The sequence below is a fragment of the Vigna umbellata genome, chromosome 1 (assembly GCF_029865625.1).
Source record: "Vigna umbellata cultivar VRB3 chromosome 1, Vumbellata_1.0, whole genome shotgun sequence".
In the NCBI taxonomy this organism is placed as follows: domain Eukaryota; kingdom Viridiplantae; phylum Streptophyta; class Magnoliopsida; order Fabales; family Fabaceae; genus Vigna; species Vigna umbellata.
In genome coordinates, this window is record NC_142165.1 from 9,858,786 (window position 1) to 9,882,464 (window position 23,679).

Below are 23,679 nucleotides of genomic sequence, written 5' to 3' on the forward strand. Positions count from 1 at the left end.
GTCTATATATATAGGAGTGGAGAAGGGAAGGTTGGGACCTTTCACTTAATTGGCACCGTATAGCGTAGCAATTCATTCTTTACTAACGACTTCTTCATTTTTCAATGTAAAAAATGTAGGCCGTGAAATTCCAACCCAGCCTTTATTGTGCATGACTGCATGCAATGTTATCCAAGTGGACACCTACTCCTATTTTTCACATCATAATATTATTTATACTTATTCTTAGAAATGTTTGAAGTTTTATATTGATTAAAAATATCACTAATTTAAATATATATATATATATATATATATATATATATATATATATATATATATATAAAAGTAGGTATAAATATTATTTTATAAATTAATTTTATAAAGTTAATTTAAAAATAAAGTTTATTTGAAATATTTATTATTTATTAAACGTATTATTATATTCGTTATTTTATCGTGTCTAATTTCATACTTGAAATAGATATTTTGATATGAGAAAGATATATTAAATGTTTTATATCGATTAAATTAGATTTAAAGTCTAATTCGAAAGCTTTATAATAAACAATGAAAAATGAAAAGCTCGATGAACACGTTAGAGTCAATTTGTTAAGTTTTGTAGAAATCTAATTAAATAGTCTATGTTAATAAGCTTATCTTTAATGCGACAACCTGTCCTAAGACCCATTCTTTCCTCCATTCTCTAATCTTTTAATGTTGTTTTTTTTTTATTTTTTTCATAAAAGTGTGGAATAAGCTTTCTATATTCCTCTCTCTAATTCTCTCCATCTCTTTATATCTAACCTTTTTCCTTTTTCACGAACAAATACTATCTTTCAGAAAATCCTAAATTAGTTTAAATATTAACATCGGTACTAAAATTAGTTTTAAATTAGTTTTTATTTTCCTTTTTATTTATGTTAGTATTAAAATAGTTTCGAATGTTATTTATTTTTAACTCTTCTTAAGTAATTTTTTTGTATGTTAGTGTAATAGGATAATGTTAGTTTTATTGTTATTAATTAAAATAAATATTATAAATAAATAATGTTAGCGCTTACTTTTCGTTAATATTAATTTGATTTATTTTTAATATTTATATTTATTTAAATTACAGTTGATTAAGTCAATGTTAATTTGTATGTTATAACTTTGTACATCTTTATTATAATAACAAAGGAAGTATATTATTTTTAATCTAAATATTTATAATTAAATATGAGAAATTTTTATTGTTAATAATTTTTTTCACTCACTAAATCTATTTATCCATTTTTATCTTCTTCAACCATACATGTCTCCTTCAACTACATACATCTCTTTGGTCAACATCTCTACATTTCCTTTATTTAGACTTACCTACTTCACCTATTTTCATATACAACAACTTTTTATCTATTTTTTGTTACATATTTTATTTGGTTGAAGATAGAGACTTTGTTATAGAAACTCCTTTTTAAGTATAAACATGCGTAAAGATATAGAAAATGATATTTTAGAAGTGATAGTTGTTTAAAAGTAGTGAAACTCGATTATTTTAATATTAAAATGTTTAAATAAATAGTTTTTTTATAAACGAGATTCAATATTTTAAAACATGTCACCTCTTTAGAAATCACGTTTCTATAGTTCTTTGACTTCTCTCCAAGAGTTTGTTATCTTTGCTCGTATGATTGAATAATCGAGACCGTATGATTGATCTTCATTTGTATAAGTTGAGTTTCAACCCTTTTTTCTTTATCTTTTTCTATTATCTATTATATGTGAGTTTTCTTTTACTTACATGCATCTTTTTAGTAATTTATATGAGTATTTGCTTAATAGTGATCATAACAATATGTCATTATCATTTTTGTGATGTTTTATGTGTAGATAGAGCATCTTGCATGTTGGAAGAAGTTTCGCTAGTTAGGATCTTGTCATCTATTGGTTAGGTAAGGAAAGTCAATTGCACTGCTTTGAAGTTATAGATATCTTGAAATTTCTAATTTTATGATTGTATGACGAATTGATTAAATGATTGATTTATGTGATGAGTGTGATGTGTTGAATTGTGGTTAGGTTCTTAAATAACATGAATTGGTTGTATATTTAAATGTAAAATTGTTGTTTGATTGGTGTTGCAAATGAAATTTTTAAGTTAGTGAAAGATTGTGTGATGTGAAATTTGGTATGTTTTGGCATATGTGATTGTTGTTAGACTATGCAGGGTTGAATGGAATAAATCTATAGAATTATGTTATGCACAATTATGAAGACTTGTTACTGAGCAAGGATATACTTGTTGGGCGAAGCGGAAGTCAAAAAGCTTGCAACTTGGTTTCACTGAGCAAGGATATATTGTTAGGCGAAGACAAAGTCAGTGAGCTTTTAACATGGATCGTTAGGCAAGACTGTTCCCGCTCGATGACTTTTGGGGGGATTTAAGTATGTGAGTTTTAGTGATAATTTCGCTGGAAGAGTTATTTGATCATTAGGCAGGTGGACCTTTAGGCACTACTCGTTAAGCGAGTAGATGTTCAGCTTGAGCAAAATTAACAAAATCTGATACTATTATTGTATATATGTACTCTTCTAGTGTGCTTAATGTAGGATTATGTGATGTTAAAATGATAATTGGTTTATGATATTTATCCGAGAATGATTGATATATTTATGGATAAATATGCATGTGAATAATAATGACGATCCTTTTAATGGATATGGGCATTGTATGTTGTTTCGGTATGTAGGGTCGAGAACTATACCTTCGCACATTTAACTAGTTACTTATCTCGTTTATCTCTCTTCTTCCACTATCTTGTCCAATCTTCTCTTGTAAAGTCCAAGTATGAACGGTTCTATACCTGTTAAAAGACACTTTGATGGTCAATTTTCGATTGGTTGTCATAGTTAAGTCTTAAATGCTCAATAAATGTAATCACATACCTTTTTACCTTACCTTACCTCTTTACCTTACCTTACCTCTTTTTACCTTACCTTACATCTTTATCTTACCTTTGTATTTATAGATTTCAAAATGAGCTTTTGATGAAAGTTGACCCAATCACTACCCAATGTCATCTAAGCATGTTTTTACCTTATTAATCAAATTGTGAAATCTTTTGATATACAATCATACATTCCATACGGAATTATCAAAACTAGACAATTATAATTCAAATAGCACAAGACTACCATTAAAACATGAAACTAAATTTTTTACTAATAGATAAACTCAAAATAATTTATGAAACAACTTAAAACAAAAAAGAGCATGTAATTATTATAATTAGAATAATTTTCTTGGATAATCCAACCAATATCATGCTAAATTTGAGAAATTGAATCCGTGGATCCCCTCTTTCCTCTACCTGGCTGGTAAAAATATGCAGACAAGTGAGGTTTTTTAACAAATGGGGGTATGTTTCTCCTTTATTTACAAAAATATAATCATTGACTTAAAAATTAGAGTTTAAAGATAAGTCGTACAAAATCTTGATAACTTCTAAATTAAAGTCATAATACAACATCTTGATAACTTTTAAATTAAAGCCATTAAGACAACTTTATATTTGAAAAAATAAAATCGTTTTGAATCCTAAGTTAAGTTTAGTTAGAAAAAAGTTTCTTTTATAAATATTTTAAATTAAAATCGTTGAGTTATTGTAATGGTGATTTTCAATTAAATTAAAGTTGTCTTTAATCATGACATCTTCATGAACCGAAGTCGTGACAAGTGATAATAATTTCAATTATTATATATTATTTTTTTTATAGAGAAATAGAGCTTGCGTTGAAACATTGAAGTCCAAAAAGTCATTAGTGCGCATGAATTTAGGTTAGTCAAAATAGATTTAATTTATAATCAGATTTTAATTAACTCTTAAATATTTTTTAAAATTTATATAAGTTTTCATAATATTTTAAATTACAAATTGATCCAAAATGTTTAAATTAATTATAAATTGGTTATTAATTGATTTTTATTATTTATAACTTAATTAGAAAATTATGATGGAGCGAACTTTTTTAATTGAACCAATTTAATTGACTTGGATTTAGCTCGACCGAACATGGTTGGATTTAATTTAACTCATCCCATACCAAGTTCAACTCAATTGTTTTTCTTTAATTTTATTTTTATTTTTCTGATTTGACATTTTCTTAAATTTAACCATTTTTTAATTATAAACTACCAAAAAAATAAATTAAAATTATTTAGAATAAAATTATAAAAATTATTTATATTTACAATAAAAATAAAATTATTTTTAATTATTATAAAAAAATGAACACACATATGTATCTTCACTAGTTTATATTAATATAAGTAACATCAATTGAAATATATATTAAAACAAATAATTAATAAAAAAATATATTAAGGAATTCAATTTTTTCACATACACATTTTATTCTAAAATTACTCTTTAAGTAACTATTATTTAAAACTAAAATAACAACATTTTCATTTTTACCCTTTAAATAACTAGTTAATCTAAATTTTATTATGTTGTAAATTACTATTCATTATTTTAATAACTATTTTTCTAAATTTAATTATTTATTTATAATAAAAAACTATTTAATAATAAAAATTATACAAATTAGTTATTTTTAATAAAATTTATTTTGTAATATAATAAATATTTAGTAGAATGGGAAAAGAATGGACCAACAAGCACTACATGTCTTTCCACCAGTAAAAGATAAAGGTAATAACTTTTATTAAAAGATATTGGTTTAATTTTAAAATCACACGGCACCCTAAACTTATATGTTTCCGATAGTATTATTATTAAACTTCCTGAATAATTTTTTTAAAAAAATATTTTTTTAACAATTTTTTTACGACAGATAATAATTTATGATTAGTTTGTTTTAAATATACAAATTAATAAAATAATAACACATAGTTTATTATAAAAAAATTGTTAAAACTGAAATACCCGAAGGTGTAGCTGGTGAGAACGAAAATCAGTTTTGACATCTATGAATAAATATAAAAGTTAATTAAATTATAAAGTGATTGTTTTACTCTAAATTCAGTCTTTTTTTTTTCTTCCATTGACGTGTTTTAATTGTTATATAAAAGTCTTTTATATACATAAAAACAATATAATTATTTTTATTATTTTCTATCAAAATATACATTACGAACTAATATTTTTCAAAATGGATGGAAGAGAAGTGCTTCACGTATCCATGACTCAATTTCATAGATTGGTCTCAATACTTCTTTAAATAAATAGATGTAATAATAAGAAAAATAAAGATGAAAGTTAAACCTATCTCTTCAAAACTTCACGTATCCATTGCATCATGAATTTTAAATAAAATATGTTGTCATTATCAACTGCACAATCGTACAATTAATACAGTGTTTTGCAGTCCATCGTGTGGACAATGTGAAAAGAGCAGTGATTCTTTGATACTGCATCTTGTTTTTTACATTCATCCTATAAATATATAAAAGTTCTTATTTTAGTAAGAAAATAAAAGTAGAAGCTTTGAATAAACAGTAATGTCAAAGAATCACCACTCAAAGTAGAAGCTTTAAAATAGAGGAATTATCTATGAAACAATTTTACTATTGAAGAAGGTTGTCCCTGTTAAAGAGATCATGAATCACTAGAAGATATCTTTAAACCTGTTCATCTTGTTTATATACAAAGAACATACATATCACTTTCATTGGACATATATAAATTACATATCAATTTTGTACACACATTTTGAAAATATTACATGAGACTGATCGAATTATGAAAATAAATAACTTACAAATTTACTTATAACTTTTTTCATTTTGTGTTTACTTGAAATCCTATTTCTAAATATAAATTAAATAGATATTAAACCTGATCATATATATTAAATGTTTTCTTTTTTGTACAGAATTCTCGAGCTAAGAAGGCTCTTAGTTGTAATTAACCATGGTAATATTATTCAAAGTTTTTTTTATAAAGGATATTATTAAAGTTTTTTAGGCAGATTTAATTAGGGAAATTAATGACGATTGACCCTTGTCCAACTAATTAAGCTTCAGGTACGTTGTTGAGTTCTACGTGTTTCTTCGAATTCGAATTAACGATATAATATAATAATGACAGAAGTAAACTCAGGATATTTGGAACAAATTAGAATTTGCAGAATATAGATAATATTCATCTCTTTAATTTGCTCTTAAACCCATAAGAAAAGCCACTGGAACATTCCATGCCTATAGACACGACGTTTTATTCATGAAATATCTTAAAGACTTCGTAGTTGACGTGAGTTGTCTCAGTTATGAGTCTCATCCTGAGTTTGTGCAACAACAGCTTCACCAGCGTAAGAGCAGCACCTTCTGCAACCTCCGTGGTATGACCGGCCACCGCAACAGCCGTAGCGACAGCCCCCACCACGTCCAGGGTAGCCACCACCATGACCGTGGCCACCACCACCATGACCGGGATAGCCACCACCATGACCAGGATAGCCACCGCCATGACCAGGATAGCCACCGCCATTACCAGGATAGCCACCGCCATTACCAGGATAGCCACCGCCATAGCCTCCACCAGGATATTTGGCTTCACCAACTCCATTTGTCACTTTAACAACCCCAAACTGGTTAGTGAACCATTAACCACAGCAAATATTTTTGTACATCTTTAAGTAGAAACTTATTACATAGTTAGAAAACTACACATTGAAGTTGAGAATGTATTAAAAAACAAGATGAATATCGTAACTTACCCTCTTTTGCATTGGTGGATGGCACCTCTGAGGAGGCGAAAAGGAGCATGGCGAACATGGCTAGGATCAGTATTGTCATCTTCAAACCCATCTTTCAGTATTAAGGATATATGTTTGGTAAAGAAGGATGAGAAAAAGTAGTGGAAAACATGGTGTATATATAGGAGTGAACATACAGAAGAAGTAGGTGGCGTTTATTAATGCAATCTTATCCAGATTTAACAGCCCAAGAGTTTTGTTCTTCACTTATGTCCTTCTCTACTTTGAACGGTAGAAAATTGTAGCTTCTAATTTGAAACAGAGTAGTAATTGTACCCTTATCAACTTGGCAGACATCAACGTGTTTAAAATGGGACTCCTTCGATATGTTAGGTTATTGAACAATAATATTGATACATTTTAATTTTATGTGCACTTATTACATATTTTTCTCTCTCTCTTATCTTATCTGATCATATCAACTATAAATTTATTATTTCTCATTTAATATATGTGAATACTTCTTCTAGTTTATTGTGCACATGTATTCATATGAATACTTCATATTTATATGAATATTTTATGGATAGCAGGTTGCGATAGATTCTTCAGTGGTCAAGAAGTGCTTACCACCAACACTTTCAAAAAAGGTCAAGGACATAGTTTTCAAAACTATCTCTAACCTTTTTTTTAATAATAGTATTATGACAATTTTTATGTTTATTTAACACATGAGCATAAAATAGTCTTAAAATATAAACTTTTATATTTTTTTAAAAAACAAGATAATATCAAATGTAAAAATTTTAAGTGTATTAAAAAATCATTAGTTAACCTTTTTTTTAGTCAGATTAACATGACACAGCAAAAGATATTATCATGATATTGATCCCTTCTCAAATTTTTAAGAAAGAAATCACTTTACTTCATAAAAACTTAGATAACTTAACATCATAAAAAGAGATAGGAAAGCTGGATCAGCCTGAGCATGATAGAACAAGTAATAATTACAAACACCTAAAAGTTAATGTATTTTGTTTACGTGAAAATTCAACCATTTAAGACATGAAGGTACCGTTAGATAGAGTCATTAAAATTATTTATTAAACAATTGTGTTGAATGACAATTTTAGTTTTATGACCTTTACAATAATAATAATAATAATAATAATAATAATAATAATAATAATAATAATAATAATAATAATAATAATAATAATAATAGACAGTTAGAATAATTAAAACTGTGTAAGTCCAATTTGAAGCAATTTTTTTTTTTCAATAAATATTCATAATCCTCTAAATATATAAATTGTTGGAAGTATCACTTGATACATGCTCATATAGGTATAGACTGGTACGAGGTAGTACTACGATAAAAAGAAATGCATTTTTTTATATAAATAACATGCATTGCATTATTATTATTATAATAATGTTTACACCCCATACCCATTTTCTCGAGTATGTTCAACTGAAATAAAATGAAAAAATATAAATATGATCGACTGGATATTTGTCCGTAAATTATATAAACATACATCTGTGTAAACTTAATTATATAGAATGTGTGAATTGAACTTATATATTGTTAAACTAAATTAAACATTAAAGTTATTTAATGAGTTGAAATTGTTTTAGATTAATTAATTGTATTATAATCTGAATGAACTAAATTCAACTAAAATACTCTAATTAGTACTATATTATTTGAACTTTTTATTTTTTTAAGCGTTATTAATAGATATTTTATTTAAAAGGTATTTTTTAATACTATAATGTTATAGCTTAAAAAAACACTTAGAAATAATTTAGTGCCAAAAAATTAAATTAAAATAATAAGTTACCTCATTTTCTTCTTTAAAGACTTAATTTTCAAAAGCAATATTTAATTTATTCTAATACTAATTTGATTAGTTGAAACTTTTGAAAAACCAATATATGAGAGAATGCCAAATTTATACTTATATATAAAAGAGAATATGTTTTTTTATACAGTTTTTATTTTTATTTTACCCTTTCTAATATAATAATTAACTAATTTCTTTAAAAATATATAATTCTTAACTGATTTTTTAAAAATAAAAGTTATTTTGAAATATTTTGTATAAAACTAGGCTTATTTTTCTTCTTTTATTTATTATATTTGTAGTTTCTACTTTTTAATATTCAACTACTTCTTACTCTTATTAGTTTTACCTTATATATTTTTAATCAATTTACATATATTATTAATTTATAATAATATAAATATTTTAAAAATATTGACATATAATTTCCATAATTGTTAATGGTAAAAATAAAGATACAATTTAGTAACGTAAAATTTGTATTTAAGATAGTAGAACATTTCGAGACTGAATAATCTGTTATTTATTTTATTTCATATCAATCGAAGTGTGTCTTCGAAGTATGTAACCGTTATTAGATAAGAAAGTAAGAGATAGAAACGTTTCACAAAGAAATTTTAAATAATAAATAGTTAATCATATATTTTTATTCATAAAAATTCAAAATGTATAACACAATTATCATTAATTCTTAACGAATCTATACACTAGTTAATAATGAAAATAGAATGCAAAAGGAATTTATTATTGAGAGTTACATGAATAATGTATCGACTGTATGCGATCTTTTAAATATAGAGATTTAATTATTGTATTTTGAAAAACTATTCAATATAATATTTTGTATTTTAACTCTAAATTATATTTTTAAAATTATTTCATATAAAATAGATTTTCATTTTATATATATATATATATATATATATATATATATATATATATATATATATATATATATATATATATATATATATATGAGTTTGCTGACTTACGTATATAAAATTTAGTTGACAAAAATATTTTGATATATTAAAAAGGACAAATTTCAAATATAGAAATATTTTAATAATTTTAATTTTTAATTTAAAATAAAAATAAAAAAAATCAAAAATTATTTAAATATCCTTAACTTAACTTTAGAATCAAAAATTATTTATATATTTAAAAAGTTGTACAAGTTAACAAACCCATATATATATATATATATATATATATATATATATATATATATATATATATATATATATAATTTGTTCAATCACATCAATTACAATTTTTTTCTCTTACTTTTATACTTTCTTTTCCTTAATTTCAGTCTAGCAATCTTAATTTTACTCAATTTTAATATTTTTTTTCTCATTACCCTTTAATTTAAACAAAGCACTAATCAAATTATCTTCCCATGGGCAATCTAAAAGGTCTTGGTGCTCTCCAAAATCTAGTGGCTAAAAATAGTTAGGTATTTAAAGTAGAATTAACTTCCAAGAAATTTTAAAAAATTAAATAAGTTCTCTCTTTTTTCAATACAACTCTCTCAATGCCCTTCTTTGAAATGATTTGTAAAAATTGTTCCTAGCTACATATAAAAATTGCACAATGAATACAAGTCTACGTATAAAACAAGTCATTTTATTAGTTTTTAATCACTACAACCTACAACCGGATTCTAGTTTATTGAGATATTATTATGACTACATTTTTATTTTATTATTCATTAATAAATATATTTTTAATCCATTTTTTAGTATATTATCATCATATATATTATGAAAATTATTTAATAGACAATTTTATTGATTGATCTATAATATTTTTATATTAATGACTTGATGAATAAAGTGGGATATGAGTTTTTTTTTTGTTGTAAAACTTATTATAGTTTTAGAATAATAAGTTAAAGCTTGTTGAAGCTATGTTTATTATATAATGAGTTTATTGTTTTCGTTGTTATTGAACCACTCATTAATGTCTAATTCTGATATTTAATATGTATATATATCTCGATATGAAAATATGTTGAAAGTGTTATATTAACTAGTAATTAGACTAATTTATAGTATACAAGTGAATATCAATCTCATATTACAAATGAATAATCTTTATATCTCATATTCAAAATTAATATATATATATATATATATATATATATATATATATATATATTTATTTGGATATGTGAAAAATGTATTAAGTTTCAATAATTAAAAATAAAATAAATTTATAATATATAATAGAATATAAATTTTATTTTAAAAAGTTAGTTTTATAAGATAAATTAAAATTTAATTTTTTTTAAATTATAAGTCAGAAAGCACAAGTCAAATAACTCTTACATTTTAATCTTATAACATAGTGTATCACCCTTCAAAATCAAAAGGTTGTTTCATATATTACAGATGTAGAAACTTAAATTATAGGATAGAGTTGAAAGTCTTGGATCCTTTTGATACGATTCAAGATTTATTAGCCATCTTCTAATCAGCATAAATTAAATATTACGTTGACCGTTGTTCAATGAAGATTTAGATTGCTGAGTTCTCTAGTCTTGGATCCTTTTGAAGAACAAAGACGCTGATAAAAAAAAAAACAGAACAACAGACATGATATATAATAACGCTAAAAAATAAGTCTGTTTTAATTGTTTATAGTGGATATTAAAATAGAATCGATGTCTGATATAGTTCGATGAAGAATATTGTGATTAAAATTAATATATATTATTAGTTGCAATATTTTGTATGAAGTTTATACATATTCAAACTTATGTTGTAAATGTAATATATATATTTTCTTAATTAATATGTAAAAAGGTTGAAACATTTTAAATATTCTTTACAATATATTAATTTCTTATACTTGATAAGAAAAAGAAAACTATAAACAAACTGGGCTGTGTGTAAGAGATTGTATATATTCTCTCCAAATTATTTTGTTCTTAAATAATAATACAGGCACATTATAGTTGCGAAATAACACCACATTTTATTCATCAAATATAGTAAGTACTACGTAAGTGCATTGTCTCAACCATGAGTCTGTGCATGCATCACAGCTTCTCTAGCAGCACCTTCTGCATCCTCCATTGAATGTCCGGCCACCACAACATCCATAGCGACAACGACCAGGGTAACCACCACCACGACCAGGGTAGCCACCACCACGGCCAGGGTAACCACCACCTCGACCAGGATAGCCACCACCACGACCAGGATAGCCACCACCACGTCCAGGGTATCCACCACCTTGACCAGGATAGCCACCGCCATAACCAGGGTATCCCCCTCCAAAGCCTCCACCGGGATATTTGGCATCACGCACTAAATTTTTCACTTTAACAACCAAAACGGAGTTAGCGAACGATTTATCGTAGAAAAGTTACTTTTGCACACCCATTACGAAATTAAAACATGATCCAAAATCAGTATGTGTTGAATAAATGTATTATACATTTTTAATTTTAAAGGTTTTCATACTAAAATGTGAAGAAATATTAATAAATATTACAGCTTACCCTCTTTTGCATTGGTGGATACCACGTCTGAGGAGACTAAAAGGAACATGGCCAACAGGCCCAGGATCAGTATTGCTATTTTCAAAGCCATCTTGCAGCAGCAAATACAACAGATCTATTGAGATATGAGATAAGTTTGATAATGAAGTATGAGAAAATTAGTGGGAAAAATCCTCTATTTATAGGAAGAGATAGAACGTTTATCTTCAGTGTTAGTTCTCGCATTAGCGTGTATTAATTTAGTCTTAGCATCTAAGTCAGTTGTTCTTCGTCTCCAGCTCAATTTCTTTCCTTATTTTCAATGGTAAAAGAAGATAGGCTCTGTAATTGAAGCACAACAATTATTGTAGGCTTATATCAGCATACTCTACTCAAAATTAGTCATGTAAAGATGCCTGCTGCTGCACCCTGCTACTTTGCTATCATAATTTCATTACCTTTTCCTTTCAAAATTAACTCTGGTATACTAATGTACAAAATAAGATTTTCCTTTTCCCACAGCAAAACTATTTCAAGAAAATTTGTACATTTGCGAACTTACATGGCATAACAGACGCGAAATAGTATTAAGGAGTAGACTTTAAAATTTAACTAATAGTCATTATACATTTTAATGGTATTTTATGGGAGAATTCAATAAAGAAATGTAATAATAGTGAGACTTGAATCTACCTTTAAAATAATAAATTTATGGATCAATTTTTTTTATCTTTACTTATATGATATTTAAATATTGATGATTGGTTCAATAAAATTAGTGAATGAAATAATAAGTTAAAAAAAGAAATAATATTAAAATGTTTTAAATAATTTTAATATCATATGAATTTCAAATATAATTCTACAAAATCAACTTCAAAAATTCTCAAAATAGCATCATAGTATTGAAAAATAACTTGAAATTTAGATTTTCCAATTATTTTCCAACGAAAAAAGGACCAAAAATTTCGAAAGAAAAAAAAGAGAGACCGTAATTTGGCTTTTAAAAATCAAATTCTAAGCCGTTTTGAGCACCAAGGACACTGATATTGCGAATTCGACTTTCCAAAAATAAATTTTCACCATAAACCGTAAATAAGTTTATTTTATTAAATCGTATTAACGCAGTGTGATGCAGCACGGTTGATCGGCTTGGAACACGTGACAAAATACAATTGCTAACTAAAGTACATAAATATTTATATTACACAAGTGTTAATTCAGTTAATTAAAATATATAAAATAACAACGAGTTAACAAAACAGTATGTATTTTATTTTTGAAAATAAATAGTTTATCTTGTTAAATATGTATAAACTAAAGGTAATTTAAAAAATTTCAGTAATTTAAAAAAATCAAAATAAAAAATTTATATCTGATTTTACATTATACATTGTAAGTTCAAAATATAATAATATATTATGTCATATTCAAAAGCTCATTTTAATTTTTTTATTATGCTGCCTTTTTCTTAATTTGACCTTACCTAAAACATATGTTCACTTACCTATATATATGAACTTTATAATATAAGAATTATTTTTTTATTAAATTTTCATCTGATCCAGCATTTAAATAGTTTAATTTATGAACATGCGGAATAAAAGACTTTTACATCTTTTAGGGTAACAAATTTTTTTTCCAAAAAAAAAATTAATTTATATAATACTCATGAGAGACAATGTTACATATCATTTTGTCCTATACTTTGTGTAAATTTTACTTCTAACCTTAAACCAAATTTTAGCGTTTTTATTTTCTATAACAATTTTCCATAAGAATAACCTCAGTTTCAAATATTTCAAGTAATAATGGCATTTTCTATATGTTGTAGTTCAGTGATTTATCATGTCATAATCTTCTACTAGTATTTTTTTTTTCAACTAGTTTGACATTTTACAAATATTTAAAAGCTAATTTGACATTATGAAAAGAAAAGTAAAGATTTTAGAAACAAAGTTACAAAATATTTCTCTTCCTAGACTCCTGTCATTAACAACCTATGATCGTTTATTATTTAGAGACTAAAAAGTTTCTTAAAAAGATTACATTGCATTAACCCAAAAACCTATGTCATAAGAAGAGAAACAGCTGTTCAAAATAATGGATCTGTGACAGGAACGTGCATTTATTTTGCCATGCCGCCCATGCAGCAAAGCAGGTTACGTTATTTAGTGCAAAAGACAACTCTGGTGAACAATTCAGACAGTAAATGAGGAACAATTATACACTATTTTCTTAAGCCTGAATAATGGAAAAAAGTTAAAGTGAGTAGAGTTCTGAGTCCACACGCAATCGTGCTTCTTCTAACGTTTCAAATTAAGTAACTCCTTTAATGCATTAAGTTCCCAAACGCTTCTGCAAGGTGATTGTTCAAGTCACCCGTACTGTACAAGTGTACAACTACTTGTGGTCGTACTCTGTATAGTATCCAATGAGATGGCAACTGTCCTCGAATAAATGTGGAGCTCTTAAGGCTTAATTGATATGGTAGATGCAGAGACTTCGATATACTTCTCGAAGAAATAATACTTTTAATTTAAGATTATACATATACATTTCAAAGTTCCTGCCAATAAATTGAAAATGCGAAATCCATAGTAGGAGATTCACAACCCCGAGTCAGCTATCCGAGTCGAAAAGTGCGGAAACAGAGAAAGAAAAACCATTGAAAACGATAAAACAATATCACAGAAATTCAAAAACCTATATGGGAAAGAGGAGCCTCAGATTAGAATTTTGGCACATTCTTCATCGAAACGACAACCCGTGAAAATAAACTAACACGGTGCGCAGAAGTGTTGTCACTGCTCGTGCCAATAATACTTTCATCATTAACTACTTCTCACAATTCAATTCACTTTTTTTTTTCCAAACAAAGCAACAAAACGTTTCTTCCTTTTCCAATTTCACATACCAATTCAATTAAAACATAATAGTAATACAATGCTTGAAACGAAGAACATGACCAAAGCAGAAAAGAAAGTTTTCAAATCAAAGTCTCGCAACAATCGCAAATTGCAAGTAACAATGATGCCAATTAGGGTTTGGTGAACCCGAACTTCCAGCGTCATAGACTCCCTCTTAAATACATCGGGCTTCTTCCCACTTTCCGACCCATCTTTCGTACTACTGATTATGGGCCATCTTATTGAAATCACGGAGGTCCAGTATCGCGAATTTCAAGAAGAAGCTCGCGGATCCTCTAATCGATGCAGATGTCTCGTTACTAGGCGTGGATGATGATGTGGTGCTTGCTGTGGAGGAGGATGGCGTGCAGAGGCTCCAGGAGGGAGTTCTGCGTGGACTGCTGCAGATGGTGATTTCACGCGAGACTGTTAGCGGAGGCGGAGCTAGGAGCAGCGGCGGTGGAGTAGATGCTGGAGCCGGTGACGGGATGCTGAACAAGGTTATGAAGATGTGTGACGGAGATTAATTAGGTTTAATTATTTTGTTAAAAGTCATAGATAAATTAGGTTTAATTATTTAAAACTTAAAATAAAATAAATTACACAAGTGTTACGTCATTAAAATTTGTTTTGTTAGTATGCTATGACTCAATAAATTTAACGACGTTTATTAAAATTAACGACAACATTTTAATGGACTCAATTTTACAAAAACAGAGATCTAATTAAGATAAAAATAAATACGATGACCTAGACAACTATATAAGTAGGGATGTTCAAAAGGATTAAACCTAATAATTAATAAATATAATTATAAATTTTCTTAAAATTTTCAAAATCAATTATTCTTTCCATCAACAAAGTGAACAACAAAAAAAAATTAAATAATTAACCAAACAAAATAGGAAAAATACATATCAAACCGACTTTCTCCTACTAAATAATAAGTATTTCTGTGAATAAAATTTTTGTCATCATATCTAAATCATTATTATTTGTATGAATTTTTATTACTAATTGTTTTATCTCTAATGCATTTTATATCTAATATTAGACCTTAATATGTTTTGATATGAAAAATCAAGTTTTTGCTAAAATTTGCGTTTTAACTATCACAATATAACATAACATGTATTTTTCTTGGGATAATATCAATTTTTGTAATAAATATAGAATATAGGATTTTATAGAGAAATTTAAAGATACTTAATAAATATAATATGATATCTTTTATCGTGTCCTCTCGTATACTTTCTTCCCTATTCATGTTTTATATCTAGATAATACCTTTGTGTTTAATAGAACAACGAGTAAAAGTTTATATAACCTCGTGCGTCTATTTCCTTGTTTATGAAAATATATCTCAAATTAACATTTCAATCTCAGATAATGTGTTTTCTTTTCAATCCTCAAGTTTCCCTTGTGTCTATTAAAGACATCACGGTTTTGATCTTTACCTCTCTTTTATCCGGGTGTTCTTCTTTTTTTTCATAAACCCTTAAAGTAAATTAATTTATAGTTCGTTATAATAAAAATAATTCATTTTAGAATTTAAATTTTTTATTAATGAATATATTATTTAAATAAAAAGTTAAATTTATAATTTTATGAAAAAAATTAAATTTTTAAAATGAGATAATCATAAAGGTAAATTTATTAACAATTTAGCTCTTTTTTATTGATTAAGAGTATGTTTTCTTATCGGAAAAAAATGAACCAGTAGTGTTTCTTTTTGTTATACAACTTTAAGCTGGCAGCGGACATGTTATCTAACAAGACCTATAGAAGAAATTTTTTCCTCGCTTTCTTCTGCTATTATATTTTGAGATAATAATGAAAACTTGTATCAATAAATTTACAAAATTTAACATAAATAACGAATGTTCTTGCATGCGATAGGATAAGAAAAAAAACCGAATTTTTTTAACCTTTCTAAAAACATTAATATCTTTTTTTTCTACTTTTCAAAACAAGATGATGTTAAACATCATTATAAATTTTGATATCACAGTGACTGAAATCTAAAACTCATCAATATTTGTCATTACATAAAAATTTATTTTAAAAAAAATAAAATAAAACAATACAAAATATGTGAAACCACGTCAAACTTATGATAAACTTTACCTTCCATGAAATATAAACAAACTATACCAATTAAGAAAAAAATCTAAATAAATATATAAAGATAAAACATTAAATAACTTATATTGTTCACTATGAATTAAAGTAATTAGTCAATATATAAATATAATGATTTCCTTCACAAAAACATGACAAACTTTAAATTGTATAAGCTTACCAAAAAAATGCAAGCACCAACATTATTTCTTTCTAAAATTCCCTTAAAGAATCACTCATTGATCCAAAAAAACTGATATGACAATGAAGAATCACTATCCAACCAAAGCCTTCAAAATCACTTCTTCCAACCATGCTCCAACACATAATTGCCCCATTAAACTCAACATAAATAAAAATTTGCAATCTTGAAAAAGTTAAAAAACTACTCACACATCACCTATTTTTTATAAAAATGAAGTAAAACTAAAACAATCTCTAGTTGAACTATCAATATTCATGTTGAGTTAATGAACATATATGAAACTTATCGTATTATGTCATAAATAAAATCACCTTGAAAAAATTACACATTAAATAGAGATAGTATTATTCATATATTTTTTAGATTTATTTTTAATCATATTCATTAACTCCTTAATTTAAAAGATAACTGAAAGAAAGTAATCAAATCGTGAAATCTATTATAATTTCACATTCTTCATATCATCCCAATAACTACAGTGATGATAATCATTCAAAACAAAAAAGTATAAGAAAATTTCATAAATGACAAATCTTGAAAAAATTTCTTTCAATCATTTCTATAATTATATAACAATAAAACAACAAAAGAACAAATAAAAAATAAATTAAACATTATTATCAATCAAATAACATATAAAATAGAAAACAACTTCTCTTTTTAACTTCGAAAGATAAAACATCATACAATATCTTTAAAAAAAACCAAAATTTTAACTAACAACATATTATCCAACCAAGTTCCCTTAGTCCACACAATTAAAAAAAAAAGTAAACAATTTTTGCAACTTCTTTTCTCTACTTTGGTTGTATGTTCTATTATACTTTGGAAATTGACTTATTTCACTCATTTTTAATATTTTTTTTTTCCTAATTCTCTTGTAGTTTATATTGATGAATGATAATGTTATAGGGTCGGTTGATGAATGATATATAAATAAAGAATTTCGTTGAAAAACAAAAAAGTACTTCAACTCTTTGGTATCCCATTTATTCTGTTCACACGAAAGACTTTGAATATATATTTGTCCATTAAATGTAATAGTTATTGCCTTATTATTTTATGGTCAAATTAAATACAACTCAACTACACAAGTTCAATCATGCACATGGCTTGTCAGACTTGCTAGCCAATGTCAACGAAGAGATTAAATCACATTTATTAACAAAAATGTCAACGTGTCTCCATTTGAAGGCTGTAATATAAATTTAGCCTCTCATTTTGATTTTTGTTTCAGTTTGATATCTTGCTTTTATCTAGTATAAACGATGAAAAATGAGAAAGTAAAAAGTTAAAATAGAAACCATAATATATTTATTATCTTTTATTCCCAAGTCCATTAAAATATAATCATGGTTGAGTTATTAATTTTAAAGTTTGGAATTCTATTCACTTTTAAAAATATGTCACGAAGAGTTAACCGAAAAATATATATTTAAAATATAATTGTTAAACATTGTCGTTGTTAATTTTAGAGTTTAGAATTCTCTTTATTTTTAAAAGATATCTAAAAAAATAAAAAGATAAATATATTTAAATTGTATTTACTAACCATTCTCAAGTAATATAATATTTGATATACCAGTAAGTTTTACAGCCGATGTTAAAACAAATGAGACTTTATATTTGAAATTTCTTCTTCCTTTTTACAAATAATATTAATGTTCCAACTTTAAATCTATTAAAATATGATTCTAAATTATTATCCAAAAATTTGTTTACTTTAAAATTTCTTCAATTCTTAAAAACGTTTTATAAAGTTAAAGAAAATATGTGTATTTTAAATTATTTTTAATGTTGACTTGTAAAAAGTATGCAAAGACAATTAAGTATACTAAAATATATTATTTACGTAATATTATTATTATTATTATTATTATTATTATATTTACAAGTATATTTAGAGAATAATTTATTATGTGGCTTTAATTTGTATTTTTCATTAACTGCACGCAGAAAAACGCGTATTTTTCGATAATTGTCCGCGTCCTGAAATTTCCCTCCGTGGGAAGCAAACGGAATGTTAAGTTTGAACTTATTCACTTTGATTTTTTAAGAGCCTATGTTAGAGTATATTATTTCTTGTGATAGTTTACCATATCAGTTTTCAACATTATAACATGTGACAAACTATAATAAATGTCATGCCATATAATTAGTGTTTTTGAATTTAACAAAAATTAAGACTGCTTGGACCAAAAAATAATGAAATAAACATTTTAGTCTAACAAATTATAGAGGACCAAACTAATAAAAAAGTTCATAATTATATTTTACCCTAATCTTAATTATCAATATAAAATTTAAAAGCTAATCTTTTTTGTTTCCATTCTTCTTTACCAAACGCACATATGTGTTGAAAATGTTTCAAAAGAATTATTGTAAGAAATAAAGCTTATAAACGTGAGTCATAGATGGGCTATCAAGAATAAATAATTAACTAGTTACACATGCATAATTACTTCAAAAATTCAAATAATTTTTTTTATTTAATATCAGCCATTTAACTGTGATTTGATGGTCTATTGTCATAATTTGTGTTTATCATACTAAACGTATTTTATAATTCTATGAATTTTTAAAAATACTTTAATAAATTATAATTATATTAAAATATATTTATAGTATGGTTTACCACTGTGTTTCTTGGAATAAGTACGTGTAAGTTGGTGATTCTCAATATAAATGGATAGAGAATATCATTGACTTTTTTGAATGTGAAATATTAGATTATCATAAATAATATTAAGATTGAAGTATTTAGATTAGTTATAAATTTTTAAAGAAGTCTTGTTAGGGGATTGGGACACACCTTTTACGAATTCAATTAAAATCTTCGAACTATTTTGTAGATAAAAGAGTTTCCCTGTCGGAACCGAAACTCTACAGTGACCTAAGTAGGAAAGAAAAACAATTTGTACAATAAAAAATCAAATTAAAAGAAAAAGGGATAAAAAAATATGAGATAAAGTTTTATTGCAATAAAAATTATAATAAAAAACTGTGCGTAAATTTGTCCGTACAGCATATATAAACATTGATAAGAGTTTTAAAATTATTATCCAATTACAAAATATGTTATATATTAAGGTTGTTTGTATTAATAATAATTATATTAAAATTAATTTCTATTACAATTTTTCATGATTGAATATTTTTACAGTAGCAATACATAAAATTAAAGTAAATATAATATTATATAAATAATATATCTTTAGAAAATAAGACCGAATCAAGTTAGTGTATTTTTCAAAATAGGACAGCATATTTATTTATTTTTCATCCAATAGGTCGGCGTTTAAGAACATTAATTTCATATAAAAATAATGGTGTTAAACAACCAAATTAAAAAGTATTTGTGGGAGTGGTCCCCAACCACCTAGGTTAAAAGTAGAATTATCTATGATTTAATTAATATTTTGGAAACTTGATACTAATATAAAATAGATGATATTTTTACACTTTATTTTAACATTTTTGGGGAAAGATAAACGTTTAGGTTTTAATCCACAAGAAATGAAGTGGATACATTGATTTTTCATGGACTGAGAATAATATTGTACATGTAAAACTCTTACTTTTATCCTTTTTACTTCTTTCCATCTCACTTTCATTTTTCAATGAATATTCGATATCAATAAAATAAATTTTTAAAATTTGGAAGAATATGAGTAATATTATCGGGTTAAAAGAGGAGATCCAACAAAAAATACCTGATTACTTCAAATGAAATTTAATCATCAAAAGATGTTATAATATACTGGCTAAAAGATTTTCCTGCAAGAGTTAATGTTAATCACGAAATAATTTTTTTTTCTAAATTAATTAGATTCATATGTTTTAAATTAAATAAACTTTATTTTTTCCATCAATTTTCCTTTATTTATCTTTTGAATTCTCTTTTTTCTAGATAAAAAAAATAAATTAAGTATTTTCTTTTTAAAAAAAATCAACAATCTAAGGCATCATTTTTTTTACTAATCACTAGTACAAAAAAACATCGTACAATATCGTTGTTTTTCGGTCTTTCACGTCGAATTCGAGATCGATGTCATATCGGACGACGTTAAATTGATGTCGAACATAAAACAATTTGAAGTTAATCAAATTAACGTCGAATTTGGTCAATATTCGACGTTAATCATTGTTTTTTTAATTAATTGTGATCATTTATCAACAACAAACAATAATAACAAACAATAACAAAACAGGTTTAACAAAACAAAAACAAGTTCAATTAAACAAGAACAAACATGTTCAACCAAACAAAAACAACAAACAAGTTAAAAAAAACAAACAAGTTCAACAAATAAGTTCTTTAAAACGAAAAGGAAAAATAACCTTCAAAAAGTGGGTTCGTCGAAATAAAGTATTGCCACGGTGAGAGAGAAAGCATAATGCGTTTATGAAGGACAAGAACACGAAAATAATTGGTGAAAACAAACAAAAATCATACCTAAAGTAGTTAATTAACATGCATTTGTAACAAATGAAAGAAAGATTACATGTGATGGTCATCAAACTTCGTTCCAGAAAAGTTTGAGAAGAGAAGAGGGTATCGCGCGCTAAGACAAAATGAATGAATTTTCAATCTCCCGCTTTATATCCTTTTGACGTCTAATTCTAAAGAATTCGATGTCATACGTAAATACTTTGGTTATTGAGTGGTTGAATGTTGAACGCGTAACGTTATATGCTATTTTTTACTAGTGAATAAAAGATAATTCATATTCAAATTGTAATCTCACAATTTATAAAATCTTTTCTATATATTAACTTTTTATTATATCCTAGTTATACATCACATGTACCCCAAATATTTGCATAAAAATGTGAATTAAGAGATTGATATTGAAAAAAAAGGACCATGTTTAGTTTATTTTAAAAAAGAGAATCTTTATTGTCTCAAAAAACTAAAAGGGCCAAAATCAAATATAATATAGATAAAAGTGCCTTAAAAATAAAAGTTTCCTCTTTTTAAAAATTCCAAACGTTTCATTTTAGTCCACACATCCTTGTTTAGTTTATCTAAGAAGATTTTTTTCTTCTTCTATGTATAATACTTATGCGAAAATTTATCTAATCAACAACTAATTAGCATACATATATATTCCATGAGATTTTTAAATAAGTTTTTGTAACATCCCAAAATACAGTAATTACCATAAATCAGAATTAATTACATTAAAACAGTAAAATGAACAGTCTTTACAATTAACAGAAAATCACGGTTCAAAAGCCGAACGGCTTTGATACAAAATAACGAGTGTATCATAGCAACAGGAATTAAATCAGAACGAACGGTTTTACAAAATATTTAACCGAACGACAAAATGAAATCTAACATTTACAATCCTAACATAACGAGCGTTCTATGGCTTGGCTTTTACTTCCACCTCGACCAAATTCTCTTCTTCAATAACTTCTTCCAAAGTGGCCTCGCCTTCTGCTCACATCCACATGGATGATCATTGCAAGACAGGACGAACGTACATATACAGTAGACAACACAAGGAAAAACGAAAGGGTAAGCTTATATAATTTAAATTATACATCATCACATACAATAAACATATCATTCCACACAAGCACATAGTTTTAACATATAACAATCATGTAACATTATATACATATATAAATATATGACGACCGTCCGGACTGTATGATCTGTGTAGTTACAAGCGTCCTTGCACTCGAGTGATGTAGTAACCGGGATACACCTAATCAGCTGCCACTCGAGGTTAGTCCGTTCTTACGTCACCCATGTTAACTTTTGGACTAAGGACCTCCTGCCATTCACACACATGACTTACCCTCTTTACGTGAGAAGAGTAATCACTGAATATCAGGATGGACAGCGAGTCTTAACTTATCCACAGTCATACTTTACCAAATTTAATATTTAACATATCTGAGACGTTCCTCCTTGGAACGCTCGTTCAAATTCCATAATCGTATAATCATTTAATATAGGGTTCAAACACCTTAACCTTTCATTTTTACCACATTTTCATTCTATGTTCCACTCTCTTAAAAATACGAACGTTCAACTTTCTGAAGGAAGAGGGCGATCGTTCAAAACCAGATTTAGAAGAACCCATTAACAATCAGAACGACTCCAGAATAATAAGACTATTTTCAGAATATTTTAAGTACCAAGAGGTCAGGTTGACTCAACTGGGACGAAGGTACATCAAAGGAATATTTAACTACATTGGGAACCTTTTATTTAAAAGGGGTCGACTGCCAGTCAATGACCGAACGCGCCAATATACATTTATTAAGTATTTGGATGAACGCTATTTACGTTCGTTAAGGGATCGAAGGTAAGGACGAGCGTTCAATCTAAGACCGAACACTTCATTAATACGAACGCTAGGTAGATGACCGAGCACCAATCAGGACGAACGCTTGGTTTAA

At 26.3% G+C, this 23,679-nt stretch overlaps 1 protein-coding gene across 1 annotated transcript; it reads right to left on the reverse strand.

The window, feature by feature from the left end:
• Window positions 1–6,110: 6,110 nt before the first annotated feature.
• Window positions 6,111–12,204, reverse strand: LOC148204559 (uncharacterized). The gene is made up of 4 exons (XM_088113455.1): window positions 12,046–12,204; window positions 11,595–11,863; window positions 6,706–6,796; window positions 6,111–6,560 (listed from the first exon to the last, which is right to left on the reverse strand). The coding sequence occupies exons 1-4, from the start codon at window positions 12,134–12,136 to the stop codon at window positions 6,250–6,252; spliced, it is 762 nt and encodes a 253-aa protein (XP_087969581.1). The 5' UTR covers window positions 12,137–12,204; the 3' UTR covers window positions 6,111–6,249.
• Between the last annotated feature and the right edge of the window lie 11,475 nt (window positions 12,205–23,679).